At 44.7% G+C, this 24,320-nt stretch overlaps 1 protein-coding gene across 1 annotated transcript in view; it reads left to right on the top strand.

Annotated features, from left to right (window-relative positions):
• Nucleotides 1-24,320, top strand: part of LOC102375640 (unconventional myosin-Vb) — a 344,293-nt gene that overhangs the window by 227,544 nt on the left and 92,429 nt on the right. The window contains exons 12-13 of the mRNA XM_006033144.2: nucleotides 3,719-3,800; nucleotides 5,776-5,916. Of these exons, the coding sequence (XP_006033206.2) occupies nucleotides 3,719-3,800; nucleotides 5,776-5,916 (223 nt within the window). The remainder of the gene's footprint in view (nucleotides 1-3,718; nucleotides 3,801-5,775; nucleotides 5,917-24,320) is intronic.

Below are 24,320 nucleotides of genomic sequence, written 5' to 3'. Positions count from 1 at the left end.
ACATAAAGAAAAATTAAAAGGCACTCTAAGGTAAGGCTTTCTTTCTTGTGTCACTAAGTGAGCAGTCGGTACTGTGATGTATATGGTTAATCGCAGCCTCTTTTCCCATTCTTCTCCTAAGTCTTGGAGACAATAAATGGCTTCAATTTTGTAAAAACCACACATTTCGTTTGTGTCTGGCTCAGTGCTTCAGAAGCTGAGGATTACAATAGGAGACAGGAGGCATGATACCGCTCCTGTCTTGAGAAACGCTTGACAGGCAGCTTAGGGTGACTAGGTATACTGCTGTTCTACCTTTGGCAACCACTGTAAAGGGATTCTTAAATCCTATCCTAGGTCTCTGAAGTGGAGAAACAGCTTGCACTCGGTTGCAGTGTATTTTTCTATCTAACAAGCAAATGCATCCATATGCTTTTTTTCCTTTCTTTCTTCCTTTTGCTTGTAAATCTCCATTTTAACTAAATTTCTCGTTGGCCCGTTGCTCACATGATCACAAAGTTGCAGGAACTTGTATTTTTATGGAGTTTGGGGGGGAAAAAGTTTCCTTTGGTATCATCATTTGAAAAAATGTCCCAAAAGTGTTGCTCTTTTTAGAAGGCCTGTGTTAGGGTATTTTGTACAGAGCGCGGTACACCTGGGAACTCAAGTGAATAAAGTGGTTCAAAGAAGTAGGCTGGAATCAAATCCAGGCACATCAGAATAATTACCTGCACAAAATACAGACTGGGGAATGACTGGCTGAGCTGCAGTGCTGCAGAGGAGGACCTGATGGTTACAGTAGACCATAAGCTGCGAGACAAAAATGTGAGACAAAAATGGTGAACAGCATACTGGGCTGCGTTAACGAGAGTGGTGCTTACAGATCAAGGGAAGCGATTCTTCTGCTCTGTTCAGCACTGGTGAGGTCTCGCCTGGAGCACTGTGTCCAGTTTGGGTGCTGCACTTCAAGGAGGATATGGACAGCCGGGAAGGAGTCCAGTGCAGAACGTCAGAAGTGATTAGGGGCTTGGGAAGTAACATTTAATGAGGAAAGGTTGAAAGAACTAGGTTTGTTTAGTCTGCAGAAGACTGGGGGGTGAGGGGGGAGGGCTTTGAGTCTTCAAATACCTGAAGGCAATTAGAGAGGGGCTGGAGATGGGCCTTCCTCTGTGGCCCCGGGGGACAGGACTAGGAGCAATGGCTTCAAGCTACAGCAAGGGAAATTTAGGTTGGAGATGAGGAGGAACTTTCTGATGATGAGGGGTGGTCAAGGCTGCCCATCGAAGTTGTGGAATCCCCATCTTTGGAAGTTTTCAGGAGCAAATCGGACAGACAGGTGGCTGGGATGTTTGTCGGGGTGGGGGAGGCGGAGGGGATCCTGTTTTAAGCTGGGGGCTAAAGTAGATGACATAAAAAATTAGGGTTGGAAGGGACCACAGGAGGTCATCTAGACCTCCTGCTCGGAGCAGGACCATCCCCAACTATCTCATCCCAGGCAAGGCTTTGTCTAGCTGGGTCTTAAAAACCTCTGAGGATGGAGATTGCACCACCTCTCTGGGTCACCTGTTCCAGTGCCTCACCACCCTCCTAGTGAGTGAGAGGTTTTTTCCCTCAGGTCTAACCTTAACTTCCCTTCCTGCAACTTGAGCCTGTTGCTCCTTGTTCTGTCATCTGCCACCACTGAGAACAGCCCAGCTCCATCCTCAGGCAGTTGAAGGCTGCTATTAAATCCCCTCTGTCTTCTCTTCTCCAGACTAAATAAGCCCAGTTCCCTCAGCCTCTCCTCACAAGTCATGTCCCCCAGTCCCCAAATCATTTTCATGGTCCTCTGCTGCACTTCCAGTTTGTCCCCATCGTTTCTGTAGGGGGGCCCACAACTGGACACAGGACTCGCAAAGTCCTTTCCAGCTCTGCGTTCCTATGGTGAGAGATGCTGACATCTAGTCAGCGGCTTCACACAGGCAGCGTGCTGATCAGCCAGAGAGCGCTGGATTTCCTTAAGGGGAGTTCTGTTAAGAAATGTAAAAATCTACATTGTAATTAATACTTCATTCATTTTCAGGCCACTGGTGTTAAATCATTACATGCAATGATACAGGACTTGTTACTTGATACTATTTAAGAAATGGGGAAATAATTAACTAATTTTGAGCTGCATCAAATAAGGAAACGGAAGAGTGAATTTCCTACAAGTGTAGACTTTCAAAATGACAAATAAGACATTTAAACTTTTTATCTTTATTTCACAGTGAAAATATTGGTAGCTGCCACCATTTCTATTTATCTGACCAATTTCCCTGCTGTGCCTCTTCTATCTTTACAGCAGGCTTACTAATTACATTTAAGAAGCCTTGCCAATTACTGCTTCCCTCAATGATTAATTTAAGCTAATTCACAGATGTGTAAGTCTTTTTTTTTTTCTGTTTTTTCAGACTTTCCTTAGAAATAGAAATACTTATTCAATTCAAATGTTTATCTCCAGGTGGCCCCTAGAAGGATGGTAGGTAAAGAGCAGCTGACCAATAACAACAATGATAACAATGAGTAACCATGAGACCCTTTATACAATTCTAGCCAAAGCTTGTTCTAATGGTTTGCAGTGGGTTTGTTGCAGGTTAAGTTTCTGAAAGTGCAAAGCTCTCTGCTAGCCCAGCTCCTACGAAGTTAACAGGTAGCAGGGAAATTGTCCCAATATTTTTATTGCAAGTTGAGTCTTTCTGCTGAAGCTGATGGTAAAATCCCTGTTGATTTCCAGATGAGTAGTATTGATATCTGGTCGACGTTCTTCATTGTGGATGGAGCCAGTTCATACCCCTGCTCCGAGTTAAGGGCTCTCAAGTGAAAGAAGCCCAGGAGGGTATTGGAAGACTGTGCCAGGAGTGTGAATTCACACCTGGAGTGAACCCGTCCTGGTGTAGCTTTTGTGCCTGTCCACAATTACAAAATTGTAATAAGCCTGTTTTCTTCCCCTGTTTGCCTTTGACTTGAGCAGAGACTTTGGCCTGTAACTTGCTGGCTTATCTGTAGAGGGAGAGGTGATTTTTTTTTTTTTTTTTTTTTTTTTTTTTGCAAAGGGAATTATATTATTGAAGGCATGGGAATAATCAAAACCTGCCTCTGTCTGTGGAACATGTGGCTGAATCGGATAGCTACATTTAAGATTAATCTCTTTTTCTCTCTTACTGCTAGAAAAATGCCCATTTATTCCTGCTTAAATTTAAAGGTAAATGTGTCATTCATTAAGAGTTTTAATGCTGTGATGGATTACAATAAATATTATAATCAAGAGTATAGTTAGTTTTCCATTTTGTTCAGCTAACTTCCATTCAGAAAATAGTTGTATATTTTGTTTTGGGGTTTTTTGTCCCTTGGAATTCAGCAATTTGTGTTTGAGCAGTCGTCTTCACAGCAAGGGGGCTTAGCCCTCATGCTTAATAATGCTCTTTGGTACCCAAGGAAGGTTGTTAAACTTCTTAACGCAGATGGTGATATAGTGTGAAACAAAGTACATCGATACTAAACATCTGAATGCTGCCTAATGAGAGACCTTTCAAATTGCTTAAGTTGGGGTATGCAAAGAGACAGGTCTGGTGAATAGGAATTATAATATGTCTGGGGCTGGGAAGAAGGAATATGGGGACTGAATATGTGATAATGTCACAGAGACAACGACAGCAAACTAGATGATAAAAGAAGCAACAGCAGCAATGGTTGCACTAATTTATTCATTGTTCTACAGGTTCGAAACTTTTGAGGTGAATAGTTTTGAACAATTTTGTATCAACTATGCCAATGAAAAGCTCCAGCAGCAGTTCAACTTGGTAAGACCCATCTGGAAATTTTGCATAAGATTTAATGGAAAACTGTAGGCAACAGGCAGTCATCAAAGACATATTTTTGTGTACCAGACTTTCACTTAATCTTGCCTCCACTGAGATGAGATTACACAGTTGGTATACATGTTCCTAATTATAGCATAGTTGTCCATAGGTAGTAATCCTGTATTAGAGTTGTACCAAATATTCATCATGAGAGAGGTAAATTTTGTTTGAGTTTTGGCTTTGTTATAAATCTGAAACTCTGAGTTTTATAAATAGCTTTATGCTAATTTAGGCCTTATAATATTTCTTAGGTGCATGGAAATAGTTGGAAAAATGCATTATTTACAGTTTCAACCCCCGGTGAAATGAGGTTCAGAACTTGTGCTGAATCTGGCTTTTAGGTTTTAAACAAAGGAGTGCAAGCTGACTGGTTAAGGCTTCCTTTAACTGGAGAACCGGAAGTGAGTCCCATATCCCAGTATCATTTAGGTTCTGGCACAGCACTTCCCCGAGATGTTAACATGTACATGGAGGGCTGTATATACTCGGAGTTAAACTTGAAAGCTACTGAAAAAAATGTTTGATTCTGCTTTCATTGAAGCTCATAGGGAATTTTTATGTTGATCTGATAAGCAGCAGAATTTGACTCTAATTTTGTTAAAGTGGATCTATAGGTATGGATAAACGTAAAGTGTTTAGCAGCTCCAAAAAAGGGAGCAGGAATCTGCTGCTGAGTGGGCAGCAGCTTTCTTTATACCTATTACATGTGCATAAGTCTAGTAAAACCACTCTGAGTTTAATTTGTGCTGCACCCATCGTCAAAGTTGAGGTGAAGTATCTGCCTTGTATCATGGTAGACACATTCACACACAACAGTTGGAGTGAAACAGCAGCTGTGTACACTAGTGCAGCTCCCCTTTTCATCTGAAGTTGTTGCACTCTACTCAAAACCTGTTTTCTTTGCATAGTGCTGCAAACTTGGAGTATCAGTGCAGTGTTTAAAAAATGCAGTTGAAGGTATGGATTAGTTTTGCACTATATAACTTGTTTAGTATGTACGATTGGTACTTCTGAAGCTAATACGTGTCAAATGAAGTGATGATTTAATTGAAGAGGTTTTTAAAAGTCAGCACGGAAGGGAAAAAAGTGCATCTGAAAAATCCCCTGTCCCCTAGGACTTAGAATAGATCAGAAACGTTTGCTTGAATTTTTAACTGCTTGTGAATAAATCTGAGAAATTTCTGCCAGTAGAAGAACTTTTTTTGCCAAAGGTCTCTGCAAAAATAGGGATCTTCAGAAGACATTTTAATTTATCAAAGCTCTGATGCTGATAACTCTTGGAAACTTGGCACTTTTTTTTGTGGACATGCCCTTCCAAACCATGATGATATGCATCAATACAAGAACTTAGTGAATTTCCAGTTCACTGTGTAGCTTTAGTACTGTACTATGGTCTTTAGTACTGCATCAGCTACACTGTTGCTGTGATGGGAATCTGTTGTATTCTCCCCAAGTGTGGTGAGAAACAACATGACTCAAGACACTGGTGTGGGTAAGTGTGTCACCATGTGGACACACATTGTGGACACATAAAGTAAAACTACAAATCAAGTATGAGCAAGAGAGTCAACAGCAAAGTTTAGACTTAATTTTTTGTAATTGCATTCAAATAGCTCATAGAATCCACTCCTCACATCTGAAGGAACCATTTGGGTAGCTTTCTAATTAGAGAATATTTCCACTTTAGATGTTATAATGTTTAACTTTAATATATTTACTCTGATTTTGGTATCTGCAGGTGGTGGTGTACTTGCAGGTACATTGTACGTCTTTCTACAGTCAAATTTATAGGGCTTTTTTACCATTTCTAAGAAATCTATATGCCCCTAATGGCTACAATAGGGTGGGGAAAATTAATTGATCTGTCACTTTCTTCAAGCAAATTAATTGCATATTACTGTCTTTCTGATCACAGCATGTATTTAAGCTGGAGCAAGAAGAGTACATGAAGGAACAAATCCCTTGGACTCTTATAGATTTTTATGACAACCAGCCCTGCATAGACCTTATAGAAGCTAAACTTGGTATCTTGGACCTGCTGGATGAAGAGTGTAAGGTAAAGAACAACTTCAGTGTAATCACTGGCATTTTTATCATTTCTAAACAGAAGTTAAAGAATAGACTATTCCCAGTATATCTGCCTGGTTCATATTCATTATCACCATCAGCTCCATCCAGGAGCACCCTCAAGGAATAGGTAGGGCCAAAATCAAGTACATTTTGCGGCTCTTGTTCAATTTATCTCCCATGCTAGGCCCTTGGGAAGGTGGCGCAGTCTGCAACATGTCCTGTAGTAACCTGACTGCTGTTTTCAGGTGCAGAACTCAAGAGGTGTAACTAGCCAGGTTTGCACTCTGGGTAGAGATGCCAGAGAGCAGGTGTGGAGACGTTGGTCTGACTTGTCCTGGTGACTGAAAGACCCATGCTGATGGTGTTGTGGTGTCCCTGCGCTTGTTAGTGGCTGACGCTACAGCTGCTGTCACTGCAACATAGGACAGGTGCTATCATGGCATAGACCTTCCCAGAGATCATCACTGTTCTGGTGCCCCCTATAAATTGGGACCTAAAGCTAACGCCCTGCTCTCACAGCCCTAGTTACACTAGTTGTAGAACTTGCAATGGTCATCCCATTCTTTGTGAGTGCAGGCAGCTTGCTTTGCTTCTCGCTACACTTTGAAGACCATAGAGATACCCATGTTGTTGAAGACTATTGCTATCAACTTCCTAAACTGGACAGACCAATGTTAGTACTTAATATCAGTGCTCACTTTTCAACCCCAGTTTCTACTTTGCAATGTGTGTAATTACAGGAATTTACAAGGATTTCACAAATAGCTCTTGTTATCTCCCTGCAGTTCATGGTTGTCAGACAAACATGCTGGTCTGAAGTGGGGAACCAAAGGTCCTGTCATATCAAAGAGACACTCTTTGGATTCAGTATTTAAACTCCATTGTCCCTGTTGGGAATTACTAAGAGGCATGGCCTGCATTTGATGGAGATTGATTTATTTAATTACTTGCTTTCTTGTGTGACACAGTGATTGACTTTGCCATTGAGAGGGAAGAAAGTCCAATACTTTGGGGGCTGGGAGCTGGAGGTGATGATATAGTCAACCAACAAAGGGTATATTTTATGTCTGAGATACTGGCAGCAAGGATTTCTGGTTATGAGATCAGTGGGTCAGACCTTTTGTTTTTTTTCATTTAAATGAATCTGTTTTATCAAGTCTTTAGTCATCACTGTGGCTTTCTTTAAAATAAGTTGTTTAACTGCATACTACAGTCTGAGATCATAAATGCCAGGTGTCATAAGATGGATTAGTTGAGAAGATGGTGGAAAAAACACATATGTATGTGGTGCAGCTCCTGCTTCAGTACCAAACCAGGCCTTTACATGCCATTTTTAATGGCATGGCCTTCATGAAGAGGGTTGGTTCCCATTGGAGGAAAAGTGTTAAGTTGTGGTAAAAGCATCATGAGGGCCCAAGCAGCATAAAACACTAGTGAGGCTGTGCCTAATGAAGATGTGGGTGTGTGGTGAGGCTGGTGATGGGGAGCAAGGTGACTTTTCCATTTTTAACATTCCTCTTAGCTTGTCTTCTTCCTGTCTGTTAGGGCTTCTGATTATAATGTATTTAAAAAAAAAAGAACAAATTAAATCTAATTTAATATCCTCAGAATAGTGTAATTTCAAATGTGAGCTCAGAAGGAGGTCATGAATCTTTCGATTTCTCGGTACCATTTTGTTTCACCCACTGCACTCTTTAGGGATTGAGCCAACATCTAATTACTGACGTACGGGGGAGAAAGAATGCTTCCTAGCTGGCCCCTGATTCCTCTTGCAAAATGTCTTGCTGATAGCCCTGAAGCATCTAGCATTGACTGCTGTTGGTGACTGGGGTCTGGGCTAGGGAGACCTCTGCTCCGACTCCGGCCGATAGCAAAATCCTGCTGCCTAGTGAGAACAGCTTTACCCTGCCGTTCTCTCTGCTTCTTGCCAAGTGCTGCTGTTTCATCCGTACCATCTTGCTGAAAAACTGAAACACCATGAATAATCCTTAGTACATTGATTGCTGATGTTGTTACAGTATGTCTCTGCGCTTTGGGGGCTGGAGTGATTAGTAGCAGTTGTAATGGACTCTTTTATAATAACGTGCATATGTTTCACAGCTTTAACATTTTCAGTGAGCGTGTCAAGTGCAAGCTCTGCTTTCTTGGTAAAAACCTCCTTACGCCCCCTCCTTGTCCCTGCCTTTATTTCTAGACTCTCCTCCACTCCTCCTTGCTGTTACAAAATAGCAAAGCCCTTTGTGTTCTGAAGCATCATGGGGAGAGAATTGCTTTGCTATAAGCTGCGGTTGGTATAAAGAACAATATGCCAATTGGCAAGTCAGTTCATTAATACATAGTACAGTTGTTAAATATACTCTGGGACTTGAAACTCCATCAAGGGGTCCTGGCAACATAATGAAATACCAGAGCAGAAATGGAGTTTTTTGTCACCAAAGTTCTTGTCTCGCAGCATGACTTTTTTTTTTTTTCCCCCTCTTCATTTTTAATATACAATTGATTATTTTTGTGAAGAATTTTTCCATACAAACTTTATCCTGAAGCAATTTAGTGAACTAAGTACATGTGGCTTTAAAGCTTAGCAATAATAGCTTCAGAGTTAAATGAAAAAGGGAGGAGTGATCAACAGAGGGTTGTATGTCATCAGTGAAAGAAATGGGATTTGAATCGAGGTAGGAGCTTAAAGGAAGGAACTTGAGCCCTTAAAAGCTCACTACAAAACTTTTGTAGCCCACTGGGAGTGTGTTTTTTAAATTGCTTTTGCATACTCTCATTGCTGGGACCTTGTCCGAGTTATGGCTGCTTCCCTCACCTGCTCCATGGATTGCAGAGCTGCCCAGAATCTCCACAGGGCTGTGGCAGAGGGGGAATTAAACATACCATAAAGAGCAGAATGAGATCAGTTGTGATCAGAGAAGGGGAAAAAGGGAATATGAGAGAACACCAGCCTTGTGATCTTTAGCAACAGCTGTAATAGTGATGGTGCCAACAGGTGGAGAAAAGAAAAGTGGTAAGAATTAGAGAAGTTGGGGAGGCCAAGGACAAAGTCTCCTGAAATGGCAGGAGAAGGAAGCAAGGAGGAAGTACTGGAACCATGGTCACAAAGGCTTGAAGAGAACAGGAAAAGATGGACGTGGATGGGACAGAGTGAGACAGTGGGGCATGAGTGACTATTTGGGCACTAGACTATGGACAGAAAGAGGCCTTTAGACATGGCAAGTGAGAGATTGGTGATGGGACATGTTAAAGACTTTCGGCACATGGTAGCAGTCAGAAGTTTGACTGGGTTTTCAGGAGGTTTTTAATTGTCTTTAAAAGAACCTCTGCGTATGTGGATATAGAGAAGCATTACTGCACCTCCCTCAAGGCTGAGTTCAGTTTTTCCCTCCTCAGCTAAGGGCTGACATTCAACAGTACTGAGCCTGAATTGATTCAATCTTTTCAGGTTAGTTTAACCTGCATAGATTGAACCGATGAACTGATTTGCAAGGGAATAGACATTCACTTTTGATTCCAGAAATGCAGCCACATGCATTTAGTGGCTTAGGCTAGAAGCCAGGGGGCACTAGAGCGAGCCCTTGGCTGCAGGGAAGCTGTGCGTGGGGGGTGGGGGGCATGTCCCCTGGCAAGCTATGATTTGGGGCGGGCTTAAATCCCCACCTTGGCCTGCAGGGACCCCAGAGGGGTGTGCCTGTCCCCTGCCAGGGGTCTCCATACCCCCCATCCCCACTTACTTGCTGCTCCAGGAGCAGGAGCGTGGCCATACCCTAGTAGCCTGAAGGGAATGGAGGGTTTAATCCCCACATTGACAGGAGCGGTGGCAGTGTGGGCACTAATAGGCTTTGCTCGTACATCTGTGGCTGCAGCGGCCAGATGCTGGTAGCCTGAGGGGAAGGGGGAATTGGCGCAAGCACTAACATGGTGCTGGCTCCGTCCCATGCTGAAAATACCCTCAGGCAGGGTCTGCACCTCGGCGCCCGATGCCAATGCAGGTCTGGCTGTGAGGAGGGGATGGGAGAGAGGGAATGTGACCTGGCTGCAGGTGCAGAGCAGGGGTGGGAGGGAGCCAGGGCTAATCATGGAGCCCGACTCATCACTGCCTCCTGCTGTGGCAGCGTGGCCTGGGCTGGGGTGGCCCTATGGGCAGGGGTCAGTGCCTGCCATCTCCTTCCTCTAGCCCCATGCGGGGGCTGCAGTTTGCAGGCAGACTGCAGCTGGAGTACAATTCCCTGCCCCCCTCCCTCTCCAGGCAGCAGTGGAGCAGATCATTGCAGTGGGCAGAGGTGAAGCACCTGTCACCCACTGTCTGTCTGCTCGCAGCAGGCCGCCAGGGGCATGGGCAGTGGCAGGGGTAAGCAATAGATTGCCGGTCTGGTCTGGTCCCATGGCTCAGGGACATAGGCAAGGATTGGCATGAATGCCGCGTGCTGACTGGTGATCGGCTGACCACCCGCAGATGCCATCGGTGGCAGCCAGTGGCAATTGGGGGCTGCCCACAGATGCTGCAGGCAGTGTCAGCAGCAGGGAGAAGGGGGCGGCAAGTGGTGTCCACCCGCAGGCGCTGCCAGCAGCATCAGCAGTGCTTTTCACAGGGGATGCACTGCCAACCTGTGTACACCCCGTACGTATCACCAATGACAACTGGCCCATGGCAGCCCTTTCCGAGTGCCCACTGAGCAGGTGGCGGGTGACAAGTGCCTCGCCTCCGCCCGCCATGATAGTTCGCTCTGCCACTGCTGCCACTGGGACAGAGAGTGGGGTGGAGAGCCATGCTTCATCTGTAGTCTGCCTGCAAACTGTGGCCCCCCCCCCATGGGGCTGAAGGCAGCAGGTGCTGACCCCCGCAGGAGGCAGCAGTGAGTTGTGCTGAGTGATTAGTCTTGGCTCCCCTCCATCTCCCCTCTGTGCCTGCAGCCAGGTCACATCTCCCTCCCGTTAGCCGGACCCATATCGGCATTGGGTGCTGCTTGCTGTTCTTCCAAGGGACTTGGCCCAGGCTCTGGGGTGCGGGACCTGCGTGTTGGGGATCTTCAGCATGGGATGGAGCTGCCACCATGTTGGTGCTCGCACCACTGCTGCCTGCAATGAGGGGATTAAACCCTGCCTTTCCCTCCAGGCTACTAACGTCTGGTTGCTGTGACCCCAGGTGCACAAGTGGAATCTCTTGGTGCCCTCACTGCCCACCTCCACCCACAACGTGGGGATTAAACCCCCCCCTTCCCCTCAGGTTACTGGGATCTGTCCACACCCTTATTCTTGCTGCTGGAGCATTGAGCGAGTGAGCTGGGATGGGGGAGGCTGTGGACCCCTGGCAGGGGCTGCTGCTCCCTCTGCCAAGCAGACCTGGCTGCACTCCAGAGCAGGGTTTTGCACCCCCCACCTGCTTCTCAGCCAGCCAGCCAGAGGAGTGATAATGCTATGGCTAGGGAGGAGAGGGGTGGGACCATCCCTGCTTGGCTGGACAGACAGCCCAGCCCAGGGTTGCAGAGCATGCTGGGATGCTGGGGGACTGTGATTTAACTTGAACCAGGAAGGGGTATGGGACAGAAGTTTGTAAACTGGTTTGATCTCAATCAGTTAACTCTGATACTACATTCAATCAGGTTTATCTTAAACCAGTTTCAGCCATTTTGAAACTGTTTTTTGTGCACTGAACTTGTATTTTGTTACAGATTTAAACCATCTTCTGGTCACTTAAACTAATTTTATGTGCAACATCTGGCCCTACCCCTGAAGGTTGAGTTTTTTGTTTCATATGGCTCCGAGGTGAGTCTTCTGCAATCTTAGAGGCATTGCCCTGGTAAAGGTAGAATTTTCTGGATACTTTGAGCTATATTCCTTTCTTCATTTAAAAGAATACAGGGAATGCAAAACTTCATAATAAATCTTTATTCCATAAGCATAAACTCAATTTAAAAGAGATTAACTGATGAAAGTGATCTGGGTGGCTTGTATTTTAAAAATACCAATTGTGGTAATCAGACCTAATTCTTTACTTTGAAACTAAGGGGAAGTTATCTCTCCAGTGACACATGGCGTAGCAGTTAACTCTTCATATTGTAGGAGGATCTCTTGTTCAACAAACTGCAAACATTCACTCTCCACAATAAATATTATTTTTGTTTTTTACCGTAAGCTATGGTATCTGCATAAACATATTATGTTAAAATCTGTCCAAAATATAATTGTGGCTATTTTATGACTCCAGTGCAGTTGCCAGTTGTTTTCTATTCTGTCTTAGCCAGATACAGGGTTCTGGTTGGATAGTTTTGAACCCCAATCATACCTCTGCTCACATCAATGCAAATACCAGTATAAAAATACATTTTCCTTGCCTGAACTGTTAGTTGCTTGCACTGCTGAAAATCACTAGAAATAAACATGGCCTCTTTCAATGCTATGCAACTAAATCATCTATGACTTGTATTGTATGAGCAGCTGCATGTAGGCTAGAAGAAGGGCAGCACCTTAGGGGTTTCCAATCTGGTCCTTTATTAGTTCTAATCAGACGGCAAAATAACCCCTTATACATCATTCTGTCACCCTTTTAGCCTCAGAAGGCAAGCACATTCTTTTCCTGAGCGCTGGAATATGCAGCATAACTTTGGAGTGCTACAGCATTTTGGAATACCCGGGCAATTCAGGTTTTAATATACATGGGAGAGAGAATAATTGGAATTTCTATTATTAGCGTTTAATTGCTCAACTAGTCGTTTTGAATAAATTCCATTGTTCATCCCCTGGTTCTTCTGGAGATTGAAGATCGGAGTGAACACATTCCTTTGTTTTTATCTGATATGTTCCCTAATCTCTGGTGGTTTGGTGTTTGGAAGGCTGGGAAAATCTTACTAGCATAAAATAAATAGTTTCCATTTAGAACCCAGGTCTCGGAGCATGCCGTAGGTTTGTTTTCTATTCCAGTGGCATCTACTTAGTCCCATTAGGTACTGAACAAACAAGTGAAACAAAGGCAGGCTGCCACAAATCTAGGATTTAAATGATATATGGCCAGCCTTTGAACTGAAAGTTGGGGGAGAGCTAGCGGGGGCAAGGAAACAGTAGAGACTAGTATAGTTGCACAAACCGGTAATCAAAGGCGATTGCTGTGACTAACACATGGGTGAAGTGGGCCTTTTTTTTTTTTTTCCTTTCCTTGTGGGAACCAATGAATAAAATGATCTGGTCCTGATTAGACACTTTCTATATAAATCTGTGGGTTCTATGGTCTTTCCAATATTGCAAGGATTTTTGTGGGTGGCATCTTTTACTGGACCTCCTGCGTAGCTAGGAAAGGTCTAGTCAAGCTTTTGAGTATCACTCTACGCTTCCTTAGGTACACTTGTCTGTGTCCCTCCCAGGTATGCAGTTAGTCCAATAAAAGGAACCAACCACAGAAATCCTTGCCTTGCATTTTTTCCTGGACCACCACAGCTTACAGCATGATCACAACATTACCATGAAAATACTCAGGTTTCCCTGTCAGTCCACTGCATCTAGTCTTCTGTCTCCAAGGGTAGCTTATGGCAGATGCTTTTCAGGAAGCATAAAAGAATGAAGACGTGTACCTATCCAGTCATGTAACAGTCCAGCAGGAGGTACTTGGAGATGGTGGAACCTTGTTTCTAGGGAAGAACAAATAACCCTGGGAACTTTCGTTCTACTTGCATGTTGAAATCCACCGTGGCCAGAAGCAGGTTTTACTGAGAAGTGCATAAATAAAAAAAGACCTTATAAAAGAGAAATCATGAATGTACTCAGTGTTGAGCTGTATTCTAGGGTAGCATTTCTCAGCTGGTGGGTCACGACCCAAAAGTGGGTCGCAAGAATATTTGAAAGGGTTGCAAGTAAGTCCCTGAAAAACCCGTGAAAGCGTGGGTTTCCCCTTGTAGGCTGGCACCATTCCAGCCTGCAAGCGCTGCTTGGGATGGTTGGAGGGAGCAAATGCACGTGTATGTGTGCATGCAGATGCACATGGCCAGCATACAGCGAAGCCAGGTTGTAGGAGCAAACCCAGCCACTGCGTGCAGGTTAGCATATAGGGAGTAGGAGATAGAGGTCTAGGGGACCTTCACGGCGGGGAGCTGCGTGTTTCGGCCGGCCGCAGTGTGCAGAGCCCTGCACTCACTGCTCGCGCTCCAGCCCAAGTGGGATGGGTGCAGCTGGGGGCCCTCTCCAGCAGGGCTGGGGGGAGCAGGGAGCTGCAGATTGGGAGTGAGGGGCATCAGTGTGGCCTGGGAGAGTGGGGGGAGGCAGAGGGCTGTGGCTTAGGGGTGAGGGGCACCAGCAGACCCAGGGGGCTGTGGCTTGCAGGTGAGGGACACCAGTAGAGGACTTTGGGTCGGGCACCAGCAGGGACAGGGGGTGTGGGTCAGGACAAGCCGTTGATCTTGGCAAATGGGTCCCGGAACAAAAAAGGTTGAGAACCACTGTTCTTGGTGATGAGTTTTCTCCTTCCTTATTGTTTTGGTCCCTTATCTAGCTTGTTTAAAGCTAGCTCTGGTCTCACTATATCACACTGGCATGTGCAGTATAAATCTGTCCTTGGTCAGAGCAATGGAGTGGATGGTCTTCGCATCTTTGGCTGCAGAGAAGGATATAGTGAGTGTTTGCCATGAATTTGTGTATTCTGACCCTAGGGATAAAACCAAAGACTGTTTGGTGTCATCTGGCTGACCAGGAACCCTCTCTAGTTGTAGAGAATAGATGTATTTCTATGTAAGATAATAGTTTTATGCCAGTGTATATCAATTAAGAAAACTAAACAATGTTGGGTCTCAGTAAGGTACCTTCCTACCTATTTACTCGCTAGGAATTTTGAAAGTTAATTCTCTGTTGAATAAAAGCACAGAGATCATTAGCACTGTTAGTCTAAAGTCAGGAAGAAGGTGCCCTGTTCCTGTCCCATCCCCCCCTTCCCTCCCTCCAACACTTGAACTGAAAACAGATGCTTGTGACAGTTCCACCTGCTTGCCTCTGTTCTGGGAGGAGTGTGGGGGGCGAGGGAGGAGTGGAAAGCTGATCCAGCTCTATCTGCTTTCGAGATAGCAGAGCCCTAACTTCAGAGGAGCATGCACATGCTGCAGCTGTTCCTGGATTGGCTGTGCAGCAGGCACACAGGCAGCTTCACTTGGAGGCAGCAGCACCTGGTTGAGAAGCAGTGAGGTAAACGGGCAGCACCAATGGTGTTTCTCAAGCATGGGTGCCATCACATTTAAAAAAAAAACAAAAAACAAAACAAACAAAAATCTGATGGAGGGGTGTCCTGTCTCTGAAAAGGTTGAGAACTTCTGCCTTAGAGACTAGCTGATTCAGAGAGGCACGAGCTACTTCAGGAATTGGCAGTCTTGTTGCTGTTGGCTGCTGATTTTTACAACCCAGGCCTCTGCAAATCTCCTTGCCCCCATTCCTTCCCCAGCCCACTCCCCTGGTCATCAGCAGCCATCATGGAGGGATAGATGGAATGAAGCAGGAATTTCTCAGATTTGCCTTGAAATTTGGTGCACCTCCCGGAAGCACATGGTAGCATTTGTTTCAGATTTAGAGATATCTGACCTGGGGTCTGTCCCCCGTATCCCTCTCCCAGAAAAAAGAAAATAAATTGCATCTGTCAAGCTTAAGAAATTCTATTTTCTTTTTTATATACCTGGGGATGAAATCATGGCTCTGATCAGACCAAGAATAATCTGTCGCTCAATGTTTAGCCCACGTAGGACATGGGAGGTGAAACTTTAAAAATGGTTGGAAAGCTTTTCTCTCAGGAGAGGCACAAACCTGATGCTGCAGAGGCTTGTACCAAGCAGTCAAACAGGCTCCTAGCCAGCCACTTTCCACATGCACTGGTTATCTCTGTGGACCAAGCAATCGCCACTAAAATAGTTTGTTGCACAGGCATGTTGACTTTGATATTTAATCCAGGAACTACCTCTTGCCCTGCAGTCAAACATTTAGCTTGTCACATACAAAGGTGACAACTGGGTTTGGTGCTCTGGTTGCCCCCTTCCTCCCCCATTACTTTACTGATTCTGCCTGCTAAACATAAATTAGCTTTCACCTCTGCTTTTCAACCTTGTGCTTACTGTGTTAGGTAACTTTGCTGTGGAAGGGCTGGGGGCTGGGAATGGTGCATCCCGGGATGCCGGAGGACTGCTAATTGTTCACTTTTTCTCAGTGGAGCAGACTGAAGTTACCTTAACACAAGCTAGGTAGCATGGCGCGTAGTTAACCCTCATGTGAAGTGGCATAACTTTGAGATGCTCGGAGAGCCCTTGGAGGGGTTAACTAGCTTTAACATGGAGGTCCTCACGTTTTATGTGCCTTTAGTATGATCTGTGTGTAACGCGTAACTTCATCCATAGTTGAGTGTTGGTGCGCTGGATGAGTGAACCACATTCTGGGGTAGACGTGTTTAGGATCCGTGGAGTCTAATGGCTCTGTTTTGGAGGCCTTGATTCTGGTGGCAGTGGAGATATGCTTACAGATCTTGCTTTTATTCTTAAGGTAGGGTTGTGTCCCATTAAGTGTCTGTTGATCAGTAGAGTGTCTGCCTTGCATGACTGAGTAGAGACCTACCTAAATCAAGGCAAGACGACCACGAGATTTGAGCAGTCTGCTTTCAGTGCACAGAGCTAATTTTGTGGTCTTTTCATGGTGAACCCCCCTCATTGCTGATTGGCCAAGAGGCAAAAACCATGGCATAATTAAATAGCAAAGTCTGTGGAAATATCAACTAAATACTTGAATTTCTAATAATGCAGTAATTAAATCTAAATTGAAATATATTATGAATATAAATTTATACACAATATGAATTGTAAATAATATCATAATTTATTATTGGTGTTCTACAAAAAGTTTAGTAATACTAAATAATGCTAACCTTGATGGAAAGAATTCATGTTAGTTATTAAATGCTAGCATGCAGCATCTACCAGCAGTTCCAGCTGACATCCTCTGTGTCTGCAATGTGAACATTTGTCCATACACTGAGATCGTATATTCTGCATCCACTGAATTGGTTGGAATGGTAAGGCAGGATTTTGCCAAGCTGTAGAGATGTGGAAACCAATCAGAAACAGACTCCCAAAGCAGTCACAGTCAAAGGCATTTGGCAGTCTTTGACAAAGTTCATGTAAGCAGCACATTCCTTGTCATATTCTTTATGCCATCTAGGGATTGATTTCAGTAGCTGAGCAATGAGGAGGGTCAAAACTCAGAAAAAGCACCTGGCCGGGGTCAAGAATGCAAACAACACTAAAAAAGGGAGGCAGCTGGTTGTTTGAACTGCAGTGGTAGTGACTGAACTGGACATAAGCTGGTTGAAAGTCTTTGGGTTAGAGCCGGAGGGGAGAGAAACGAGAGTGATGTTGTGGTGGGGGTCTACTATAGACTACCAGACAAGGAGGAAGTGGTAGATGAGGCTTTCTTCAAACAGCTAGCGGAAGTTTCCTGATCACAGGCCCTGGTTCTCATGGGGGACTTCAGTCACCCTAACATCTGCTGGGAGGGCATTACAGCAGTGCGCAGGCAATCCAGGAAGTTTTTAGAAAATGTTGGGGACAACTTCCTGGTGCAAGTGTAGGAGTGGCCAACTAGGGGCCATGCTATTGACCTGCTGCTCACAAACCGGGAAGAATTGGTGGGGAATGTAGTAGTGGATGTCAACTTGGGCAGTGACCACAAGATGTTAGAATTCAGGATCCTGAGGACAGGAAGGATGTAAAGCAGCAGAATAAGGATCCTGGACTCCAGAAAAGCAGACTTCGACTTGCCCAGGGAACTCATGGGCAGGATGCCCTGGGAAGCCTGACTGAGGGGAGAGGAGTCCAGGAGAGCTGGCTGTACTTCAAAGAAGCCTTACTGAGAGTGCAGGAACAAACCATCCCAATGTGCAAGAAGACTAGCAAGTATGGCAGAAGACCAGCGTGGCTTAACAGGGAACTCCTTCAGTAAAGTAAATCACAAAAGGGAAGCTTATAAGAAATGGAAACTTGGACAAATAAGCAAGGAAGAATATAAGAGCATTGCTCGGGCATGCAGGGATGAAGTCATGAAGGCCAGAGTGCAATTGGAGTTGCATTTGGCAAGGGATGTGAAGGGTAACAAGAAGGGTTTGTACAAGTATGTTGGTAGCAAGAGGAGGATGAGGGTAAGTGTGGGTCCCTTAATGAATGGGGGAGGTAACCTTGTGACAGAGGATGCAGAAAAGGCTGATGTACTCAATGCCTATTTTTTGCCTCTGTTTTCACAGGCAAGGTCAGCTCCCAGACTACTGCACCAGGCAGCACAGTTTGGGGAGGAGAGGAGCAGCCAACAGTGTCAAATAGGTTAGGGCGTATTTAGAAAAGCTGGACATGTACAAGTCCATGGGGCCGGACGGGATGCACTCAAGGGTGATGAGGGAGTTGGCTGATGTGATTACAGAGGTGCTGGCCATCATCTTTGAAAACTCTTGGCAATCAGAAGAGATCCCAGATGATTGGAAAAGGGCAAACATAGTGCCCATATTTAAGAAAGGGAAGAAGGAGGATCCAGGGAACTACAGACCAGTCAGCCTCACCTCAGTCCCTGGAAAAATCATGGAGAAGATCCCTTTCTAAACATTTGGGGGAGGAGGTGATTAGGAACAGTTGGCATGGATTCACCAGGGGCAAGTCATCCCTGACCTACCTGATTGCCTTGTATAATGAGGTGACTGGCTATATGGACGTGGGGAGACCAGTGGATGTGGTGTACCTCAATTTAAGCAAGGCTTGTGATATGGTCTCCCACAACATTCTCGCAGGCAAGCTAAGGAGGTACAGGCTGCATGAATGGACTGTAAGGTGGATAGAAAACTGGCTGGAGCATCGGACTCAGAGGGTAATAATCAATGGCTCAATGTCTAGTTGGCAGCTAGTATCAAATGGAGTGTCCCAGGGGTCGGTCCTGGGGATGGTTTTGTTCAGTGCCTTCATCAATGACCTGGAAGGTGGCATAGAGTGCACCCTCAGCAAATTTGCAGGTGACACCTAGCTGGGAGGTGTAGTAGATATGCTGGAGGGTAGGGCTAGGATGCAGAGTGACCTAGACAAATTGGAGGATTGGACCAAAAGAAATCTCACGAGGTTCAACAAGGACAAGTGTGAAGTCCTGCACTTAGGACAGAACAATCCTATGCACCAGGACAGGCTGGGGGCTGATGGGCAGTGCAGCAGCTTGTCGCCGCCGAGAGCCGCGGCGTGGGGTTCGGGGCCTTAGGAGCCCTAGTCGGCAGGCGGGTACTTGTGACGCTTGGGGTGGAATCAGGTACTGACGCGTTTTGATTGAACAAAAAGGTTGTTTACTTACGCTGCTCGTACAGTGCAGGCCAGAAGCTTGCTTCGATTACGGTTGTAAAGAAAACTTGGGTCGGGCAGAAATTACAAAGTTCGTTTGGTCGGTCTGCAAATGTGTTCGGGCCGGCAGTCGTCTTACGTCTCGGGTGGGGGTGTGCTAGGCCCCCTTGGGTCGGTGACGGGGAGTCCTTAGTGGTTGATCAGGCTGCTAAGTTCTTCTGAAACACGCGTGGAGTTAGGAATAATTTAGAACAGTCCAATAGTGGGGTACGAATTTACATAAGATTGGCGGGAACTTTTTCTAGGTCATTAATATATAGTCACTGGGCTCTGGAGTTTTCCACTCGTGACCTACTTACAAAATGATTGACAGACTGCCTTCTGTATCAAACTATGGAATCTTCCACTGTACTATAGGCATATGAACAATGGGTTCTGACACAGCTCTGCAGAAAAGGACCTGGGGGTGATAGTGAACAATAAACTGAACATGAGGCGGCAGTGTGCCCTTATCGCCAAGAAGGCTAACGGCATCCTGGGCTGCATTGGTAGGTGTGTTGCCAGTAGGTCCAGGGAAGTGATTAGTCCCATCTAGTCAGCACTGGTGAGGCCACATCTGGAGTACTGTGTTCAGTTTTGAGCCCCCACTACAGAAAGGATGTGGACAGATTGGAGAGAGTCTAGCAGAAGACAACACAAATGGTGAGAGGGCTGGGGAACATAACTTATGAGGAGAGGCTGAGGGAACTGGGCTTATTGAGTCTAGATAAGAGGAGACTGAGAGGGGATATAATAGCAGCCTTCAGCTACCTGAAGTGGGGTTTGAAAGAGGATGGATTTGGACTGTTCTCAGTGGGGGCAGATTACAGAACAAGGAGTAATAGTCTCAAGTTACAGTAAGGGAAGTTTAGGTTAGATATTAGGGGAAAAATTCTCACTAGGAGGGTAGTAAAACACTGGAACAGATTACCTAGAGAGGTGGTGGAAGCTCCATCTGTGGAGGTTTTTAAGACCTGGCTGGACAAAGGTTTGGCTGGGATGATCTAGTCGGGGATGGTTCTGCTTTGAGCAGGGGTTGGACTGGATGACCTCCTGTGGTCCCTTCCAGCTGTAACTTTCTATGATTCTGTGATTTGTATTTATAGTACTGATTGAACTTCGCAAATACTGCAAACAGTTCTTGTGCCCGCTCGTTTTCATGTTGACAGTTTGAAAGTTGTTGTGATGCCATGTTTGACCGACTTGATCAAATCCATCAGCTGCTTGTGTGCTTGGTGGATCATAGCTTACCAACTTTCAAACCATGTTAGAAGCTCCATAAGTTGGATCACAGTTTCAGCCACAAATTTAACTTGATCTTTAATGTTGCCCTGTTTTAAAAGTTCACATAGTTTAAGCATGCACCGTGTGCTATGTGTAATTTCAAGCTTTCCGCAGGTAAATTGCAGGTCGTACTTCATATTCTTTGCATGGTAACAAACTGCATTCAACCACAAATTCCACCTTGTAAGCATGGGCTCTGGTGGAAGTGATGGTCACATGTAGATCCCCGTTTTGATTGGCAATGGACTCCTTGTATCAAAGCTTACAGCCTGGACAATGTTTGAACACCTTTTTAAAAGAGGAAACTAGGTTATCCACATTAGGAAAATGTACGCCAGACGTCACTTACTAAAGGATGTGTGCATTGCAGGTGGCGTGAATTGTGTTGGGCATCATGCCATGGAGCACATCAGAGAAAGCTTTGCACATACACATCGCATTATCAGACAGAAATGCTGAGTTCTTGTTAAATTTAAGCTGTAGTTTTACAATAGCCTTCACTACAGCTTGTGCCATGGTAGAAAAATTGACAGATGCAAGGTGAACTGACAGGCAAGTCATGGTTTGTCCAGCTCCCAGGTACAAATAAAATGTGCAGAACATAGTTATCTTGGGCATCTGTTGCTTCGTCTGCTACAATCGAGATGGATTCATATTCTGCCAATGCAGTTTTTGTAAACTGAACACATGAAGCAATTACTCCTGGTAAATAATCTTGGCAAAGCTTGTTTGCACATGGGGAAACTGCCAGCATTTGGCATGTGTTTGTTCAAGTAGCCCCTGTATTTAGGGTTATCATTTTTCTCCAGAGGAATGTAGCGGCCACGAATGCCTCCAGTGTGCGAATGTAGCCTCTCTTCTTGTCAAACTGCTTTTGGTGGTTCTCTTACAGATTGAGGACATATAGACACTTGTTTCTTGCTCTTACTTTCAGCCTCTGCAGTAGCCTTTCACTTCATATGTGATTTGGACTCTAAATGTTTCTCAGTAATGTTTTTCTTTGACACCTCCAGAATCACGTTGCATGATGAACAAAACAATTTACTACCATCTGCATGCAAGTTTCCTGCAGAGAACTGCTTTGCATGATCCTGAGCTGAAATGTATTTATCTTTTCTGGCTTTCTTTTCACTCATCTTCAGACTGCAGCATTGCTATAACATTGCATCTGGCTTCTTAAAATAGGGCACTGAAACCCTTTTGCTTTCCTGACTGGCGCCTTCACTGAGTGTACGTCACTAGCTCAGCCTCTCTGTAGCTCTCTCTTGAACCACGTGCTATATGGCTGCAGGGATTGCCTGTTCTAGTGAGTTTTTTGGGTTTTTTTCAGCCTATTCTGCACAAAATCGTGGGAAATATCATTTTTTGCAGTGATTGCGAGAACCATAAAACCACAGTTTAAGTAGGTTCCTTGTGATGAGTTGTGTGAGATAAGGAGAGTGTTTGAAAACAGAGGTGGGAAGGCAAGGGTTTTTGTTTTTTTTCTTTTTGTATTGCAGTAGATTACCGTGGGTATTTGGATGGCACTTTCAAAGACGGTCTTTTTCTCTGCCCAAATGTCTTTGGGTAAAGGCAGTTTTTAGATTAATGAGGTGGTTGTTGTGAGTAAGTCTTGCATTCAAAAAGATATCGCCCTAAGAAATCCTTGCCTCTTGCATAATTTCTGGACCATCACAGCTACAAGTACTTTGAGAATTCTCCTCGGAGCAGGTGTGGCATCTGAGGTCCTGGCTTAGAGTACCGCTTTCCTAGTGTGTTTAGGATGGTTGGTCATTTGGGGGACATAAGCATGGTGGACTATAGGTTTTCTGTGTGCAGTTGTTTCTAGGGTGCCATCCTGGACGTGGATCGTAGTATCTAGAAAGTTGATGTTAAAATATTCCAGAGAATTTGTTTGAAAGTTGCTAGTTGTTGAACCTATGGTAGAAGTCATCAAAGAGATCCAAGGTGTTCAGTTCAGGTGATTAAAATGTCATTTATGTATTGCAGGTAGAGTGCAGGGATGGGAGGTACGGCTTTCGAAAAATTCCTTCCAGGTAACTCCTGAAGGAATAATAAAATATAGCAATAAAAAGTTTTCCTGCCCCCCCGCTCCCCCTCAAAAATCCTTACCTTATCTAACTTGGTATTCAGGTTGTGATCAGGTGAATTGAGGTAGGAATGATAGCCAGACCATATCATGGCACTGTAAATGAAAGCTGCTTGCAAAGGTGGAGGTAGGGATAAAAATCAAAGAGATGAGCTGTTTTACAGAGCGACTCATATCTTAGCTGCACACTGTGTGCTTGCTCCAGGCTAAGGCTGAAGGGCTTGATAGCATGTCAGAGTCTAAATACAGCTGTCTGCAAATAGAAACCATTTGCTTCCTCCGCATTTTCTAGAGCTCCTGACCCTTTTGGTTCAGTGTTTGATGACACTTGTTTTTGTAAAGTCCCTTTTATATGGAATATCTGATACAGCTGTGCTGATTGCCATTGCTTTCATTCTTTACTAATGGATTGACAAACCTTACTCTTTCTCCAGTTTAGACTGGTAAGACAAGCTTCCCTTAGCTTTAGTTGTAGACAGATGTTCTTGTGTTGCATGGTCACTGTAAAATCATGCACTTAGGACTGTGTTGGTAGTTTTCAGAGATTGCTTTCAAACAGTATTAGGAAGGCAAAAATAGACCTAAGCATAGTCTTTATGAAATACTCCCTTCATTCACTAGTCCTCACTGACAGCCTTGGGGCATTCAATTCATTCATTTCCTTTAGGCTGCGTATCTCAGTTGTGAGAGAGGAGTAAACAAGGTCACTTTTGTTGCTGACTGCTCTCCCTGAAGATTTTTTTTTTTCTTCTTTTTTCCCAGTTTGTGTAGGCAGAGGTGAGGGAGTGATGCCTGAATAGTAACAGGGAAGAAGCCACATTTAATATGCTTTGGGGTGCACCTGGTGGCGCTTCATTCATCATACTGAGCAGTGGTTTCAAGGGCCTTTGAATGGAAAGGCATAACTCATTCCCATTTTGGTCTAGCAGAGCTAGCAGACATTTTTGTAGCTTCTAGGATGTATACAGTTAAAGAACAAACAGAGCATTGCTCTCTGGTGACTGTAGAGAACGATGCTGGTCTTGTGAAGGCAAGCTGCTTATCCCCAATAGGATATGATGCAGTTAATATATTTTTAAGGATTAGTCTATGCTTTATAGGACCTTTTCATTCTGAGGAGTTGCAAAGCACTTTGTAAATGAACACACAGTGGTGTACAAACAATGTTCTCTTATGTATAAAAAATACAGAAATGGTGTTAATAGCAGTGAACCATAAAGCTTTTGGCAATACTATACAATGAGGCTTAGCAGAAATGTAGAATAACCAAAGTAAATTTACTTCATTTTCCTTGTTGTGAGGAGTTCAGCTGAAAGCACCCAACTGCTGTTGGTCTAGGAAATCAGGCCTAGTAGTTCTAGTGTATTAAACTACTGCGGGACTCTTGAAAAGTATAGACTACCAGCACTCCTAACACTTCTTCCTGCTCACCCCAGCTGCACAAAACCCCCTAAACCTGATGTTATGTTGGTTCAGGAAGTGGAATCATACCACTAGTGCTTCCTATCACTCCTAAACCTTGCACCCAAGGAGAAGGATGATCCAGTTATCAGACCATTAGCCTGGAAGTTAAGAAATCTGGGTTCATTTCCTTGCTCCACCACCAACCTTCCTGTTTAGGATATGCCTACCCTGCTTCCTGAGCAAGACTGGGCATGCCATTGA

This window comes from Alligator sinensis, unplaced genomic scaffold, assembly GCF_000455745.1.
Source record: "Alligator sinensis unplaced genomic scaffold, ASM45574v1 scaffold24_1, whole genome shotgun sequence".
NCBI lineage: Eukaryota > Metazoa > Chordata > Crocodylia > Alligatoridae > Alligator > Alligator sinensis.
This window is presented reverse-complemented; position numbering and strand designations above follow the sequence as displayed.